Raw genomic sequence first — 17,813 nt, forward strand, 5'->3', positions numbered from 1 at the left:
AATTGTCGATATTTTCGTCAAAATATTCGAAAAATCAATGATCAACATGGAAAGGGGCGGTGAAATATAAATTTCATCCGATATCAACGAGATACAAGAAAATCAATGAATATCAACGACATTTATTGATATTTTGCCAGAACCTACTACGGATTTTGAACTTTTAATATTTTTGTAAGAAATTTTCTCTTATTTCAACTAAATTTAAATGAATTGATACACTCACCCTGTTGCAAATTTTCTTAATTTCTATTCAAGCAACCAATTTTGACATCAACATATCCTTTGATATTTCTATAAATTTGCATACCAACATTTCCACTTATATTGATATTTTATACACTGCAAAGTATCAAGCTGTGTACTGATTTATATTTATTAATTCCGAAATAACAATACATCCCTACCGTTCAGATAATTCACTGCTTTATTAGTCATTTGGGGAAAACTGCACAAATTACACCCCTACTAATTGACGGAGGTGGATGTATGCCCTCCCATTTCCATACTCTTCCCATCCCCTCATGTTTGTGTGGTCACGGTTAAGCCGCGTCAACTTTTATATTGATTTGTTTATAAAAATAATAAAACAAAAAGTAATAGGAATATAAAATATCGACGTGACTTAACCGCACACAAAACAGGAGGAGATGGGAAGAGTGTGGAAATGGGAGGGCAGACAATCCACCTCCCTAATTGAGACCTCCTAAAAATTGAGGAATAAACAAAAAAAAAAAAAAAAACAAAGAAATTATAGTAAACTATACACCAGCAGTGTTGTTAATGTTTTCCAAGGATATGACAGCCCCGGATTTCATCTCATTTGAAGCCTGAGAACGGGACATTAGAATGTAAATAACCCACAAATGAAGGCACACGAAGTACATCGCGGCCCATATTTTCGCAGTCGGATTCCTCCTCAAAAACACTACTCCGGCCAAGAATATAGACTCCAATTGCTGAAGTGCTGAACCCAGGTGCTTCCTGCCTGACCGGATTCTGTCCTCGAATAAAGGTCTGCCCGATTCTATGTCCCTTGACGAGGCAGCGGAAAATTCAGTCAATGACTTGCTTTCGTCTAGTGACCTCGAGACAGCCTGCATGATGCATAAATTTAGTACTGTCCCTCGGATAGATCATCTTGCGCATTAAAGTTTCGTCACAAAAGAGTTATCTGTATAATCAACATACCTCAATTCTGAACAGAAGAGTTGCCTTCTCGGAGGAGAGAGCTTCAACCTGGTTCAAGTGGAATCATAAAAAATAGCCTTTCAAAAAGAAAAAAAAACCACATCTAATATTTGAGAATCTAGGCTACACGAATTCCGTAATTAGTACGTAAGGGGTTAAAGGAAGCATCGATCCTGTTGTTCTTAAATATGAATGCAGAGTCGATTGTCAAAAGAAATTTTTTTTTTAAAATGTGCATCTTAGTTACTTTCACTTAACGGATCTCATCTCTATTGAAGCTTAAAGGTGTCTCAGCAGTATAAAACTTGACCATCAAGTGGAATATCATTCTATTCAGAAAATGTTCAAAGCTTTTAGTTCCATTTTGTTGTTCGTTTTTCAAGTCTGGTGCATCTCTGAGTTATTTGCTACGTTCCTTTCTTAATTATATTCTGTTTATTTTTTCAATAAACATACAAGTCGGTGATAAAGGCACACCCAGATGTTTTTTAATGGTCTTATTTAGGTAACCAGACAAATCCTCTCACTTGAATGACCAAGGGAATTAAGAACGGTGTTGGAATGACAAACCTGGGCTTGTTTATGAATCAAATGGTCAGTCATCTGAGCAAGCCTTCGCTTGAGCTCAATTTCTACTTCTGTTGGATCCTCTATCTCTTTCCTTGTCATTTCAATGTTTGCTTCCAGCTTCTGTGCCTGAAATGTAACACGTAATTTTTCTTGTAAATGATTACGGAATATCACAAAATGTGAGCAATGCATGAATCATCGCACAGTTCTATCAGGAAACACCATTTAATCAATGCTGTCAAAAGCTTCAGTTTTAGTGTTCATAGTCTTGATGAAATGTTGATTACTTTGTGGCCTAACATCCTTCAATGGATCTATTCACTTCCAAAAACGGAAAGATGACAGTCAGATGAATCTAGCTTCGAGGGTGTCACTTAGAGAGATTGTTTGATCTGATCATAGAAGTGAACGTATTCAAGAGATGGAAATCCACAATTCCTGGAGGCGTTGCACTAAAAACCTGACAAATAAAACCCAAGCTATTCACAACTTTTAACAGCACTGGACCAGTTTCTTTAGCCGTATGCAAACCACATGAATTCACCATCAAGCTTTAACTTTTCACAATATTCTATAAAGTAGTTTCCCATGCCCAAGTAAAATATTAACACAAAAAGAGAGAAAGGGAGGAAAGACATTAATGGATCAGCAGTTAAAAACTCTCACAGCTTTTGAATATTATAATGAAATCCTCTAACCTTATCTTGCAATCGCACAAATTTATCGGTAACAAAGGCATACTCTGCCTCCAAAATTTCTCGTTCAAGTTCAATTCCTTTTGACGCTGCTACTTTCTTTAGAGATAATTTTGTTTGATGAGTGTCGGAGATCTTCCTCCTGAGCTCTACAAGAAGAAAAAGAGTTCCAAGGGATGATACACCAAACATGATATTGATTTCAACATAACATTGAAAATTTCCTTGCATTGTGAAATTATTCACTGCTTTACAATATAAAGTCAATATGAGGCCAAAAAAAAGTCAGTCTCTATTCTCAATCTACTATAATCAGAACTTTTGTTTATACTCAAATCCTTTAGCCCTCGAGAGGAAATTTATATTTCAAAATGAAAATAAAAAATAAATAAAGAGGACTTTTCTAGTTTCCACACCCAATTCATTAGTTTACGATTCTAAAGAACTTACCTTCCTGGTTCACTTCTTTTAACTCAATTTGCTGTCGGAGTTCTGCTACCTGATTAGCCTGGACTCCCGAAAGAGTAAAAGAAGAAAAAGGGAAACATGTCAGCAGGAGTAAAAAAACAAAAACAATAGTATTGATAATGCAAAGCAACCAAAACACATGAGAAGCGTTTCGAATCCCCAATAATTGAAATGATAGACAAGAAGGAATGACTTTAAGCAAAGGAATGAATTTTAAAGTATTATTTCTCCACCATAATTGAACCACCAAAACAATTTAACCAACTGGACAATTATCTATTGCTCAGAACATCAATTCAGAAGATTATAAAATGTCCATTGGACCACATCAATCATCTGAATCAGGATATAATCGTACCTCTACTTGTAGATTCCATTGCACATTGGCTAGGGATTTTGCAAGATCTGCATTTGAAGTCTGCAACCAATTTTAACCTTTAGTAATAACAAAATTCCTAAATATGAGCACGGACTAAAAAGTTCGACAAAAGGGGAAATTCATACTTCTAGACATAACTCAGAATGAAACAGAATTGTTTTTCTAATACACATAAGAAACAGATTGGAAAAGGTTGTAGTACCTCCAGTTTAGCCAACCGTGCAAAGGCTTCCATTCTAGTGTTATTATGTTTCTGCTTTTCTAAATCAGCCGCTTCCATGGTTTCCATCATAGTCATTTGCAGCTTTGAAGCCTGAAGTGTGAACAAAGGTAAATTCAAGTAATAACGTTTTACGCAAGATGATAAAGACATTCAATTTCATTAGATAAAACAAAAAATGGACAAAGAGGATTAATGCAGCCAACCTAGGAAGAATGATAAGAACAACAAAATCCTAATAATCTTATTGTTACCTCTTGTGCTTGTTGCTTCACTTGCTCTTCAAGTATTTTTTCCAAGCTCTGCTTCTCACCCTCCAATCTGGCAACCATATTTTCCCTCTCTTTGATGGCCTCCACAGCTTTAGCTGCTGCTTTCTCTGCCAGAATCCTCTCCCTCTTCTTTCTCCTTTCCTCCTTCTCACGCTCACTCTCAGAATCAGAACTTGAACCTGTGTCTGTGTCCGACTCAGAGCTCCCATCACTTACCGAAGTAAAACCTCTCTTTAAATCCTCAGAGGTAGAACTTCTGGACGCTTCAATAGACTCATGCTTCCTCAACCGATCACCCACATTCTCCCCTCCTAACTTCTTATTAGAACCCACATCGTCCTTCTTCACCGACTGTAAAGAAACCTCAGCAGAAAGTTCCTTAGAATCAAAACGCCCACCATTTTCTTCATTTCCCTTATCTTTTGTTTCCTCCAAAGTGTTCAATCCCACATCTCTATAATCCAACTCTCGTCCTTCCAAAATCTTACCATCACTCTTCAACTCAACACTTGAAGCCCTCTCCGGTGAATTTGAAACCGAATAGCCAGACTCCCCCCCATCACTCACTTTCCCATTCAACTTACTTCCTTCCCCAACACTTGCCCTCCGCGCCGACTTCACAACATTATTACCGCCACTCTTTTGATTCTTCTTAGCCTCCAAAACCGACAAACCCGAAGTGGAACTGGCACTCCCCGGCCTCCTACCATCCTTCCTCAAACCCCGAACCCCGGGGAAACCATTGCCGCGATTCGCAGCAGAAGTAGCTCCCCGATTCGGTGTGCTACTAAGGAGTTGAGTCCAGTCACCGTCAGTAAGAGTCTTCCTAGGTTTCAGAACTCCACCAATATCTCTCTCCCTATTACTATTATTACCATCATCATTAACGTTAATGTTATTACTAACGATGTTTAAGCTCGGATCACTGGTTAATTTTCCGCGATAATCACTAATTTGATTTTCTAGGGTTTTCTTCTTCAACTGATCCTTCAAAGGCACACTGCCCCCCGCTCTCGTCGGCGTGTCCAAGCTCAATTCGTCGGCGATCTGCTTCTCGTTCTTCCGCAGCGACTCCGCAGCTTGCTGATCGATCTGAACCGTCCATTTCACAATCACACGGATTTTACATTACTACTCCAAACAGATCGAACTCAAAAATCAAAAAATTAAAAATTGCAGATTGACTAGTTAATTCAATTAAGATTAATTCTAATTAAATTTTTGTTTAATTTTATAGTTTTCTGGATTGGGAGGAGATGGAGGAGAAGAATTGAACCTGTTGGAGGATAGTTTCGGCGGCTCTGAGCTTGGAGGAGATCCAGTTCGCCATGGTCGCGCTAGTTCAGCGAAACGCAACGTTTAGTATTTCTGGAGAGAATCGAAGTGCATTGTTGGCGAAACACAGCGTTTAGTACTTGCAGAGGATGAAGGAAGAGGCGGAGGAGGAGGAAGAAGAAGCTTGGGGATATGGGTTGTAATGATGTGAATGGGGAGGGAGGTGGGTGAAAATGCTCCAGTGACGGGCGGGTGACGGTGTGAGTAATTCGGCCGTTAGATTTCGGGTGACCGTTTTGTGGTTGGTTTGATTTATGTCATTTTTAGACGTGGATGCCTAGGGCTTTTATCACAAATAGTTCCTGAAATTAATATACCCAATTAAGATGGTCTTTAAAATTGAAAATCAATTAATGTAGTCCCCGAATATTATTGCTGAAAATCAATGTGGTTATTCTTTTAAATTTCCATCAAAACTTCTGTTAATGGTTGATATGGCACATGTGGGACCCAATATAATTAAACATTCCCAGCTACTCTAGTTGGTTCTCGCCGAACCACGTCCACCATTGCGAGGTCTGATTCCTCCCTTCGTCTGCAGTGCAGCTGCTGCCATGTCCACGACATCGAGCCCAGTTGTGGTGTTGTTAGGGTCGCGCCAAGATTGAGTGAGCACCCTACTCTACTGCACCCTTCCTTCCTCCTTGCAAATCCAAATTCCTGCACCCTTCCTCCCTCCCTGCAAATCCAAACCACCACCATCCAAATTCCTACAAATCCAAACAACCACCATCTTTTAAATAAATTTGAAAATGAAAAAAAGAACAAAGGAGATCGAACGATCTGCTTCCCCCTCTGACCCAATCCGGTAATCCCTTCCACACACCACCTTGCTCTCCTGATTACTCCCTCTGATTACTCCTACGTTTTTTTGTCTTTGGAAGAACCAAAACATGTAAGAAACCATCCCATGATTTCGACCTCTCTCTCTTTCCCTCCTCTTAGTCTCTCAAAGATTGTGTGTTTTTGCAAAATATGGTGGGGAAGATGGTGGCTTGGTGCTTGGGTTAGGTGCTCACAGGTCAGAGCCTCTTGGGTGCTCACATGGCAGCAGCTGCGCTGCAGATGGAGGGAGGAATCAGACCTCGCAATGGTGGACGTGGTTCGACGAGAATCAACTGGAGTAGTTGAGAATATTTAATTATATTGGGTCCCACATGTGCCATGTATGTCATTAATAGAAGTTTTGATGGAAATTTAACTGAATGAACACATTAATTTTCAGCAATAATATTCAGAGACTACATTGATCGATTTTCAATTTTAAATACCATCTTGATTGTGTGTGTCAATTTCAGGGACTATTTGTGATAAAAACGCTTGATTATATTTTAGTTTTTTAAAAGTTTTTATTTTGGAAATTGTTATTAACACTCCAAAAATCTCATTCTGCACTTCAAATTTTCTATATTTGGAAAGAAAAATACACTTGTGAAGAGTGTAGAATGAGATTTTTTGAAGTGCCAATAACATTTCCCATTTATTTTATCATTTAGTACTACGGTTTAGTGATATTTTTTTTTATTTGTAAAAAAATAGATATTATATTCGATTATTGCCAAATGCGAATTTGAACCACATTATTGCTAGCCGATTATAAAGCTAAACTCACTCCATCTCCCTTAATATAGATAATATCGATTATTTAAAAAAAATTATTTTAAAATTTAACTAGTATATACTATGCGGGACTATATTTTATTTCTTTTTATATTTTAGGGCTAAATATAATCTATTGAGGCTACATGTTGCATGACGTGGGCCAAACTTAATTGACCATTTTAGCCAGATTTCCTTTTAGCTTTTGGTTGGAGACTAATTTTGTCAATTTTAGAGTCTAAGGGGACGTTTGTTTGACCGGATTAAGGGGGACAAGACTAGACTAGACTATAGTCCCTTGTTTGGTCTGGACAAGGATTAAGTTTAATGGGACTAAAGGGGACTCGCCCCGACTGAACGGTTCGCTAAACGTTCTTAAGGAGACCCCTCAATTTCAAGCGGACTGGTAGTCCCGTTCTCTCCCCCGCCGCTGATCCCTCATCGTCTCCCTTCGCCTTCGCCCTCTCCCTTCTGATTCGCACATTCGCCCACTCCATTGGGCCTTTACTATCCCACCCAAACGCCTACACCCAGAAAAACAATCCACTGATTCCCTTCATTTCTTCTTCGTTCAATTCACTCTCTTTCTCAGCAAAATCGTCATGGTTGCAACCACCAGACGACCATCACCAGAACCTCGCCGTCGATCTCCGCGTTCGTGCGCGACCCAGATGCAAGTCGGGACTGAAAGCGTACCAAATGCCCAAGTACCAGTTGGGGTTTTCGTTTATGGTGGGGAAGAAGCTGAGAAACTTGTGAAATTTAGTAGAAATTTGTGAAATTTGGTATTTGAATTTTGTGATCTGTGAGAAACTTGTAAAATTTGGGCCTTATGTTTTGTGATTCATGAGAAGCAGAGGTGGGGTTTGACGGGAAAAGAGGTAGATGGAGAAGGAAGAGAGGTTTGACGGGATGGAGAAGTGGGGTGAAAAATGGTTACAGACATTGTAGAAGTAAGAAGAAGAGAATTCTAAAAAAAAATTGGAAAAAGATAAAGTAATAGTAATATATAATAAAATTTTAATTATATATATATATATATATATTAATTTAATATAAAATAATATAATATTGCAGTCCTGCTTCTTAGTCCGACGCTGCACCAAACACTTCACTAAATCAGTCCAGCTTAGTCTAGGCTAAGCCAGTCTATCTTAGTCCCTGCAGCTAGTGCAGTCCAAGACAGTTCGGTGCAACAAACGCACCCTAAGTGTGGCCTGTATCCCTTGGCCGAAGAAAAGCGAGATGAAGACTTAACGCGCTATTTGCAAAAATGCTCTTTAAGATATATATATATATATATATTTTTTTTTTTTTAATTTTAAATCGATATTATCTACACTAAATAATAGTGGGGTGAATTTAGTCTCACTTTGGACTAGCAATAATGTGGTTCAAATTCACCTTTAGTGAGAATTGAATTTAAGACATCTCACTTACAAATGAAAAGAAATATTACTAGACCGTAATATTAAGTGGTGCTCTTTAAGATATTAGAATTAGAATGACCTAAACAAACGTATGTCTGGGGCCATATCATCCATTACATATCATTCATTCATTAATTAAAAGTGTTTAATTTCACTTTTGCTTAATTTTCTTCACGTTTTATTCATCATTGTCTCATCAGTTCCAGCATTTGGTTTCATCATTTTTCCTTGATCTTGACTTCTAAAATCTTTAGGTTATGCCTTGTCGTATGAGCATGTTCGTTGCCATCGTACTTGTCGTCATCATCACCTTATTTTTATTTATCATCGTCTCTTCATATTTATGTGAATTGGATGACAGCGAACCCTAAGTTTCTTCCTCCAATCTTCGATGCAAAGGTGTATTTGGTTTCATCATTTTCCCTTGCTTTTAGACTTTAAGATCTCAAGTTGTTTCTGCGATCTCTTTTTTCTTTTGGTTCAAAGGAGATGGTGAATCACGATTATCCACTATTTTCAAATTCGGAAGAACCTAGTTAGGAATTGCACCATATCTAAGGCCATGATAAGCAGATTCACAGTTTATAAAATACCGAACTCATGACTTCTAAATGCTTTTAAGTTTATTTGAATAGGAATTTTTTTTAAAATTTTGTTTCAACAATTAAATCCCATTATTTAAAAAAAAAAATCAGTTACTCTTTCTGGGACCAGAAAGACTCAAAAAGCATTTTCAATCTCTCTTGATCACCACATCTTGTGATTCACAATGCGAGGAGTCAAACCTATGACGTGTTCTATGAAATACTGACTTGGAATTCGTCCCTAATTATTAGCCAACCCGTGGTGGCTACAGTGAAATCCCATTTTGAATAAATATTTGTTGTCTCTATAAATGCATATTCAAACATATATTTGACGTTGGCACACAAAAAGTTACACCAGCTAATTTGAGCAACAATAACTAGATTGCTTAGTAGCCGTAACTTCATGATCATCACCACCAATATGGATGGTTTCCTTCGCACCACCGAGACTTTTACTCGCAACACTCGTTTCTTCCACTTTTGCTTCCAAACTTCTCTGCCTCGTAATGTCATGAATCTTAGAAATCATAACCAAAAATACTTGCTCCACGTTCACATTCTCTAACGCAGAAGTTTCCATGAAGCACAACCCTTCTGCCTCTGCAAAACTTTTGCCTTCTTCCTCGTCGACCTCTCGAGACTGGCTCAAATCCGACTTGTTTCCGACGAGGACAATGACCATGTCCAAATTACCAAACTCGCGAAGCTCCCGCAACCAGTTTCTCACGTTTTCGAAGGATTGTCTCCGGGAAATGTCGTACACCAGAATGGCGCCAAGCGCCCCACGGTAGTATGAGCTCGTGATTGCTCTAAATCTGCATTAATAAACCAAAGTATAATTAACCACCACTACTCAATACGCATAAGCATAAATATATTTTTCTAAATTAGTACTTCCAACAAAAACGTTAACCATCGCAAAAATGTCTCTGTGTAGGAAATAATTCTGTTTATAAGTGCTTTTATAAGAAGTGATTTCATTACAGACACTCCAAATGCTTCTTAAAAATGCATCATGAAGAAGCACCTAATAGATGCTTGTCCAAAAAATATTCTTGTAGTCCATAAACACTTACAAGTTTTTCAATGTAGTCAAATTGGCATATTTCTTTTACGAGCATTATTAGTGGAAGGCAAATCGAATCAAGGATTTCATGTGTAAAAGATAAATATTCTTAATCACTTGAACTACAAATCCGTTACTACAAAAAATGTTTTTAACCCTTAAAAAACAGTCTCAAAACAAATCCTGAATTCCACTAAATCACGGAGTGTGGATCACACTCATGATGTCTTGTATAATAACTTTACTTTTTTTCTTTTCTGAACAATAATCACATTACATATTAAATAGTTGTTGTGCGATGAAAGGAACTTTTCTCTACCACCTCAAGAATCCAAGATTAAGAAAGTTCACTGAAGAAGGTGAAAAGCAGAAAACTAGGGCAAAAATCACTTCACCTTAATTAGCGGCCACCTAATGGTTAGTCACTTACGCTCACCAGTAGCAACAACGATAAAGACAAAAGAAATTCAGAAAAGCAAATAAAAGGAACTCCAAACTTTGAGCTCTATCCTAGTGCTACTTTAAAAAAAAATGCAAAGTGGAATAGCGAGGAGATTCTCTTAACATATAATTTTTATGATTAATTTATGTTTTTGGTATATATTTTATAATGCTGATACAAAAGTTAATGTTAAACTAGTAGGTGACAAAGAGTCTATGAAGACTCTCACAAAGTCAGATTCTTCATAAGAGAAATGCTAAAAAAGCTCTCTCAAAGTGAGACTGTCCATCACCTTATGTTTTTTGCACAATGTTTTATAATGGTACGAGAATTGTGCAAAAAACATGAGGCGGTGACAAGTTCATGAAGAATCTCATTTTTAAAAAAGTCTCCTTAATATTTCTTCGTAGACTTTCTCCTTTAACGTCAATTTCCGCTAACATTATAAAACATTTTATCAAAACCATGAGCCGGTATAAAAGTCTACTTTGGAGAGTTTCTTTTTAACATTTATCAATATAAATTTTAGGTTAAAGGGCCCCACCAGCGCGGATTATTAAACTAGGGGTATAATTACAACTTTTGACGTTAATAGGACCAAATCATGAAGGGGAAGGCACGGTTGAACAGTTGTGTTCATATCCATAATTCAGTTGCTTCAAAAGATCGGCAAACGTAAAAGCATCCTTAAACCAAAAGGAAAAAAAATAAGAGAAAAGCTAGGGCAATTTTGGGAAAACTGATCGCATTGAAAAATAACATTCAACTTACATAAATATTCTACGTAATCAGCGCAAAGGATGTCGTTTGATCTATAACACAAGAAAAATAAAACATGGTAACAGACAAAGGGGAGAATGACTAACGTATGCATTCAGAATGACGCATACGTTCTAAACTAATAATACAACACGGGCTTGTTTTGCAGTATTTTCAAAATGGCTGAAGAAAAATTCTTAATTAAAATACAAGTAAATTATGGAAAAAAAACACTCTGAAGTGTTTTTATAACTCAAAATATATTTTCTAAAAGTTCTTTCAATTATCTTAGAAGTACTTTCAAACGAACCGTAGAATTGCCCAGTAAGAGGAGGTGGGTTTTCTAGTTATTCAGTTATAAGCATATGCATGTTCTTCAAATATATTCCAAAGACTGATCAAGTGAAACAAAATCAAAATTAAGAAGATGAAGTGAGGGAGGGAGGCGTACCTTTCTTGGCCGGCAGTGTCCCAAATTTGAGCCTTGACGATCCTATCGGCAACCTTGATATTCCGGTAAGCGAACTCGACGCCGATGGTGGGCTTGGAATCCAACCGGAATTCGTCTTTGGAAAACCTGGATAGCAAATTCGATTTGCCAACTCCGGAGTCTCCGATCAAAACTGCCTTAAACAAGTAATCACACTCTTCATCAATCGAATCACCCATCAACATGTATGGTAATTACTTGATGATCCAATTAATTACAACTCTTAAAACACTAATTAATCATAAACATAAAGACAAGCTAAGAAAACTTGAAGCAATTTGGGAAGAGGCAGAGCAAATGAAAGGTGGAGGAAGAGACCAATATGTTGGACATATATATATATATATATATAATGTGTGTGAACAAGTCCAAATCAGTAGAGCATGAGGAAATGAATTGAAATTGTTCATTTGCTTTTGGAGGGTAGTGAGTCCTTTACATGTGATAACATTGAAAAAGACATGATGACTGCTCCCTTTAGCACAAATTAAGCAAACTTTATTTAAGACGTACACTGGGTGGAGGTCAACCTCACAATGAATTAGCCATAAAAATTTATTTCGTATTCGCATTTGGCAAGGTGAGAATCGAACCTAAATCGTCTCACTTATAAACTAATCAAACGTAATCTCGAATTCACCTCAATTCTTTTCTTTTGCACAAATGAATTTAGTCCTCACGACAACTTATAATTGATAATGTTAGCGAGATACAAAAATCTCATTTACATTGAAATAAGTGTTTGACTAGTATAAAAAATTTATGTTTTTAATGAAGAGTCGTTTGTTGTCACTCCCGATTTATTGAAAGTGTCTTGTAAATTCAAGATTTGGACAGTAGATAGAATAAACCGAACTCATCCAGCGATAAACAAAGGACGGTGAGCATGACCACTGTTTAAAGTGGTGAGCTAATATAACTCCAAATTTGAATGCTGAGAGCATCATGTGACAGTCTTTTTGTGTGACATGACACGTGATTAGATTTGGATATAATTGGTACTGGACTTCATATTTCCCGTGAAACAACAGTGTCCAGCCACATTGACCAGGCCTGTCCTTACCGCAGAAACAGATTGGGCCTTATGATGAAGCCCATTCAGTTTTTTGGGCTTCAAAACTTATCTGAATTGTTTACTTTTCTCATCCGCAACTACCCAAAACAAATTATTCGGACGTACGAACTAACATATTTTTTTCTTTTCAAAACCTCACCTACATGTAATCCTAACACATCTCTAATTAAAAAAAACTTCCCACACTTTATATGTGTGCTCATATGCTAATTATATTAGAGAGTATCAACGAGTGCGTCAGATACTAAATAATCGGTTAACAGATGAGTGAGGTTTGCGTCTGAAATAGCATCAGCGGTTACTTATTTAATTAAATCAAACAATGGCAGCCTGGCAGGTGTCGTGATGTCCAAAACTTTGTGGAGGCACATCCAAATTTATGACCACGTTAGCCTCAATCCTATTCATATTTAAACCAGTGATGGTATGAGTCCGAGAGACAATTTGGTAGTATTATCTTGTTATCTTCTCGGAAGAAATAAATTGTAGATGCTAAAAATACTTTTTTCTAGAGAAAGAGGACCACATTCATTCACAATGGTCCTCCTGTTATTTTGTTCAAAGATGGTTTAGGGTTACTCAATTTTTTCTTTTCAAAAATAATTTCTTAAAAAAGTTGGGACTTCTATTGTAATTGATAAGTTAAATCTAGGGAACTTTAACAAAAACTCGTGGTACTGTTTACTTTAACAAAAAATCATATTTTTACACTAAAAATTCAACTTTGGTACTATTCATTATACCCTTTATTTTATTCTTATCATTAAAACTCAAAGTTTTCTAGCATTTTTCATTAGCTTCCTTTAAAACTAAACTAAGGAAAACTAATGAAAAGGGCTTGGAAACTTTGAGTTTTAATGATAAGGACAAAATAAAGGGTAAAGTGAATAGTACCAGGATTGACATTTTAGTGTAAAAATGTGGTTTTTCGTTAAAGTGAACAGTACCGGGTGCTTTTCGTTAAAGTTCCCTACTAAAACTATTGGTCCAAAACAACTCTACACATGCTTCTCAAAAAGTACTTTTATCATTGGAAGTAGGTGAACAATACCAATGAATGAAACTTTCATATTGACAGTCAACCCAATCATTTGTTTTTTTTTTTTTTGACACTATAGTTTGACCAAATACTTACTCTTTTTTTACAACTGCTTATTTTCATATCATAACATAAGCAATTTCAAAGGAAAAAATAATAACCCCAAATTAACAATTAAATGAATCACAAGCTGGTAATCCAGTGATAAATGATGAATTATGAGACTTCCTTAAAATTAAAAAGTGGAGGTCTCGGGTTCGAAACCCGCTGCTGTCGTGGAAGCCAGACTTGTGGCTAGAAGGAGTGCCTTATGTCTTCCCGAGCTTCAAAATAGATGGATAACTGTGACTTGCCATCAGTTGTCTCCCTTTCAAAATTCCGCCTCTTCAACTCGACCTTCCCCATTCTCTCTCTTTCTAAAATGGGTTCGAGCAGCAGTCAACTGGGCTCGCGCCCATCTCGACCCCGAGTCAATCGCACCGCCGGTAGTTCCAAACTCCCCTATTTCGTCTGCCATGGCTCCTCTGCACCTGCTACTCACGAGTAAACCTGGCATTTTGGACCCGACCCGTTAACCCGACCCAACCTAACCCTGACCCTTTAATATTAGTATTTGGGTGGATACTTAACAGGTCGGATCGTTAACGGGTGAACCCGTTAACAACCCGTTAAATAACGGGTCACTTTAGGTCAACCCTTTAACACCCGTTAGTTGATGATGTTTTAGTAATTTTAATAAAGTCTTGACAACAAAACATAAACTCTATGAAAATAATAATAATAATAATAATAATTGTTAACGTGTGTTAACTCGTTAGCTTAACGGGTCAGATTCAGATGACCCGTTAGCTTAACGGGTTAGGTTCGGATGACCCGTTAACTTAACGGGTCGGATTGAACCCAATGCAAACCCAATAAATCCGACTCGTTTACAAGTCTACTCATGAGATACCCTCCCTTTTCTTCTTCTTCATCACCAACCGTCAATAAGCACTAATCTAACTGCCAAGAATAATCTAACGGCCAAGAATCCTGATGTACCCTATAATTCAATCCGTGCTATACAAACCTAAAAGAGCAGTTTCCTAATTCCTAAAGTTTCGGCAACCTCGCAGCCCAACCATGTTTGGACTTTATTGACCGCGTGTCGCACGGTTGCACCCACCACCAATCACCATCAGATCTCTGATGGTTGACCCGTCAACGCGCCTTCTCATTGCGCCCATTAACGCCTTCTCCTCCCCCACCACCAGGCCCACCACTATTACACATGCTCCGCCGCCGCTTTTCACCTCCTTCCGCCGCCAATAACTAACTTATTTCTTACCATAGTTTTTACGAAAATATTCTCAAAAAGCAAATTAAAAGGAAAATTAATATCGCAATAACATTCATTAAGCCAAAGTGACCAAGGGGGATAGAGAATTTTCTCGAGAAACAAACAGAAAATAGAGGGAAATGCGATGCGATTTCGAGCAACTTCACCCAAATATAATCACAAATACTATACTTATTGAAGTGGAGGACGTGATCAGATCCTATTTTTTCCACGTACACATCCATTTGATGATCTAATAGTATATAATTTCCCTAAATTTCAAAAGTTAAACCCTAACAGATGGAGATTCGGATCTAAATTCAGCACCTGGATTGAGATAGATGACTACCGTGTGCGGCACTAGGCGGCAGGGTTGGCGGCATTGGTGCCGTCGGAGGAGGCTTTGTGTCCCATCATCTTCTTGAACTCCTCGAAATTCACATTCCCGTCGCCGTCGGCATCGACGGTCTTGATCATCCGATGGCAGTCCTCGATCGTGCAGGCCATGTTGAGGCGGTTGAGCACCAGGTGGAGCTCGTTGGCGGAGATGAGGCCGTTCCGATCCTGGTCGTAGAGATCGAAGGCGTCTTTGAGCTCGGTGACGCCGCCGTCCTTGGGGCCGGCGACCCAGAAGGCGTTGAACTCGTCGAGGCAAATGAAGCCGTCGTTGTCGGTGTCGAGATCGACCATGAAGCGCTTGAGCTCGTCTTCGGAGACGGTGGAGCCGAGGGCCGTGAGGACGTTGCCGAGCTCGTTGACGGAGATCTTCCCATCGCCGTTGGAGTCGAAGCTTTTGAAGACCTTCCGGACCTCGTCGGTGACGGCGGGTTTGGGGTCGGTGGAGGCTGGAGCACAGTTGGTTGCCATGGTGGTTGTGGTTTTTTGGTAAATTGGTATTCCCAGAGTCTGCAGATTTGAAGAGGGAAAGGGGGAAGTCTTTGGGTATTTATACAGAAATGGGGAAGTCAGGAGGGAAGGAGGATTTTTGGGGCCACCAAGAAAAGCGGGGAAAATTATAGAGAGAAAAAGAAAGCAGGACAAAAATTAGAAATTAAAATTGGAAATTTTATTATTGACCCTTGAATTATAGCCGTGTTCCACTTTAGTCCTTTGAACTTTCAATTTGATTTTGAGCTCATTGGAAATAACATTCAGTTAAGCGCTTTTAGTAAAAGTATATTGAAAATTTTAAGAAAAATACAAGTTATTTCTGAATGAAGCATCTGACACGTATTTATTACATAAAGTACTTATTTTGTCACATACAGTCAAAAACGTTTTTTGAGTTATATTAAAAGAACTTCAAAATGTTTTCTTGTAACTCAACTACCATAATTCCAAGCATTTGTTAGTTTTTCTTTCATATACAATATTTTGCTGACTTAGATATTCTTAAAGGTGGTCATGTATATTGCACGTGATGAAATTGAAAAAAGATTGTGATGGAATCTGAAATTTAGAGAGCTCAAAACCAAATGCGAAGGTAAACTAAGCAATGGAATCTGATTCCTTTGGATAATTGTTGGTGCGTGGGATCAAATTTCAAAGCGATAACGCGGTGTGGGAGCTTTCCTATTCCACTTTCGAGTTTGGGGAAGATGGAAGCTCGGAAGAAAGCGGGGATTGGAATGGGATGGGATTGATGGCGATTCAATACTCTCACCTTCCTTCATTTCCCAAATACCTTATGTAGGCTAGACATACAAATTCATTTTCGATCCATTGCACACCTTAAATTATCGCTTTGAATAAAGTAGATTTTGTATCAAACTCGTTATTCAAAAAATTAAATTAAGGACCTCTCCATGTTAGCAAAACATATTATACTGTTTTTAAATTGTAATACCAGTAACGACACACGACGTAGTCAAATGCATGGATAACTCAATACTCGAATTATAGTTTTATTTCAAGGTTTTTTTACATATAATTGTCCCCTTAAAATTGCCATTTAGTCTCATTTTTACCTCCTAAAACAAAATTTGTCCAACTTTGTACTCTAAAACTCCCAAAATTGAGTCATTTTCATCCTATTTTCATAAATTATGTCTCGTGGTCGTTAAACGAAAGAGCAATATGAACATTTCATATCATGCCGATAGAGATGAGCTGTTAATTATTTTGGTTGGTGAAGCCTTAAACCTCTAAAACTGCCAAATCTCAGCCAGCGTGGACGAAAACGGGGTTAAATGGCTCGATTCTGACAATCGAGGGTGCAAAACGAAAACAAAACTTTTATGAGGCAAATTAAAAAAATAACCCTAGAAATATTTTTAAATTTGCGATCGAGACTAAAACTTTTGGTGTAGAAACAAAAGAATAAATAAAGACGTGACACGTAATCTTAAAAAAATAAAAAATAAAAAATAAAAGAAGAATCTCAAAGTTGAAGTGTTGAGTGTCACGTCACATGTCACATGGGAAGATCGTTTAGCTCACTCACTCCAGTAGGTATATTATTTTCCCGCGTCTACGCCACCGCGTGGACGTCGCAGCGGCAGCCACACTCGGTTTGCACACGGTTTCAGTCCTACAATATCTATACTAATATTAAAAGAACCTTTCTTGTCAAAATTTTGCTTCCTTTTTTTCTATTTTACTTTCACTTTTGATATACAAGAGGGTAAAATAGTAATTTTGTATCTTTGAAAAGTAACAATCCTATCCATATTTTCTTATTTTACTCTCATTTTTTATCCACAATATTTACATAAAGAGGGCAAAATAGTAATTATGTAATATTAAGATAAAATATGCACTTATTAAGAGAAATTGTCCCACTATTATTTTTTCATACTCTTTTTATAACTTTAAAAACTAATGAAACTCCTTAAGAAAAAAACAAAAAATAAAATGAAATTGTTCACACACACATAAT

At 37.6% G+C, this 17,813-nt stretch overlaps 3 protein-coding genes across 4 annotated transcripts; all 3 read right to left on the reverse strand.

Annotated features, from left to right (window-relative positions):
* Positions 1 to 350: 350 nt before the first annotated feature.
* On the reverse strand, positions 351 to 5,343 carry LOC126626111 (golgin candidate 2-like). 2 transcript variants are annotated; one of them, XR_007624575.1, is made up of 10 exons: positions 5,072 to 5,343; positions 3,778 to 4,887; positions 3,506 to 3,616; positions 3,283 to 3,342; positions 2,907 to 2,964; positions 2,460 to 2,605; positions 1,762 to 1,887; positions 1,192 to 1,239; positions 689 to 1,097; positions 351 to 465 (listed from the first exon to the last, which is right to left on the reverse strand). XR_007624575.1 is itself a non-coding variant. In XM_050295318.1 (9 exons), exons 1-9 carry the CDS (start codon positions 5,123 to 5,125, stop codon positions 762 to 764), a joined length of 2,049 nt encoding a protein of 682 aa, XP_050151275.1. In that variant the 5' UTR covers positions 5,126 to 5,343; the 3' UTR covers positions 351 to 761. The 2 variants fall into 2 exon arrangements, 1 of the variants encoding a protein (XP_050151275.1); XM_050295318.1 differs by having other exon boundaries at positions 351 to 1,097.
* A 3,645-nt stretch (positions 5,344 to 8,988) lies between these two features.
* Positions 8,989 to 13,395, reverse strand: LOC126626296 (ras-related protein RABA6a-like). The gene is made up of 2 exons (XM_050295568.1): positions 11,465 to 13,395; positions 8,989 to 9,561 (listed from the first exon to the last, which is right to left on the reverse strand). Exons 1-2 carry the CDS (start codon positions 11,686 to 11,688, stop codon positions 9,105 to 9,107), a joined length of 681 nt encoding a protein of 226 aa, XP_050151525.1. The 5' UTR covers positions 11,689 to 13,395; the 3' UTR covers positions 8,989 to 9,104.
* Positions 13,396 to 14,978: 1,583 nt separating this feature from the next.
* Positions 14,979 to 15,858, reverse strand: LOC126626297 (probable calcium-binding protein CML27). Its single transcript, XM_050295569.1, has one exon. It carries the CDS (start codon positions 15,800 to 15,802, stop codon positions 15,296 to 15,298), a length of 507 nt encoding a protein of 168 aa, XP_050151526.1. The 5' UTR covers positions 15,803 to 15,858; the 3' UTR covers positions 14,979 to 15,295.
* Between the last annotated feature and the right edge of the window lie 1,955 nt (positions 15,859 to 17,813).

Source organism: Malus sylvestris, chromosome 6, assembly GCF_916048215.2.
Source record: "Malus sylvestris chromosome 6, drMalSylv7.2, whole genome shotgun sequence".
Lineage (NCBI taxonomy): Eukaryota > Viridiplantae > Streptophyta > Magnoliopsida > Rosales > Rosaceae > Malus > Malus sylvestris.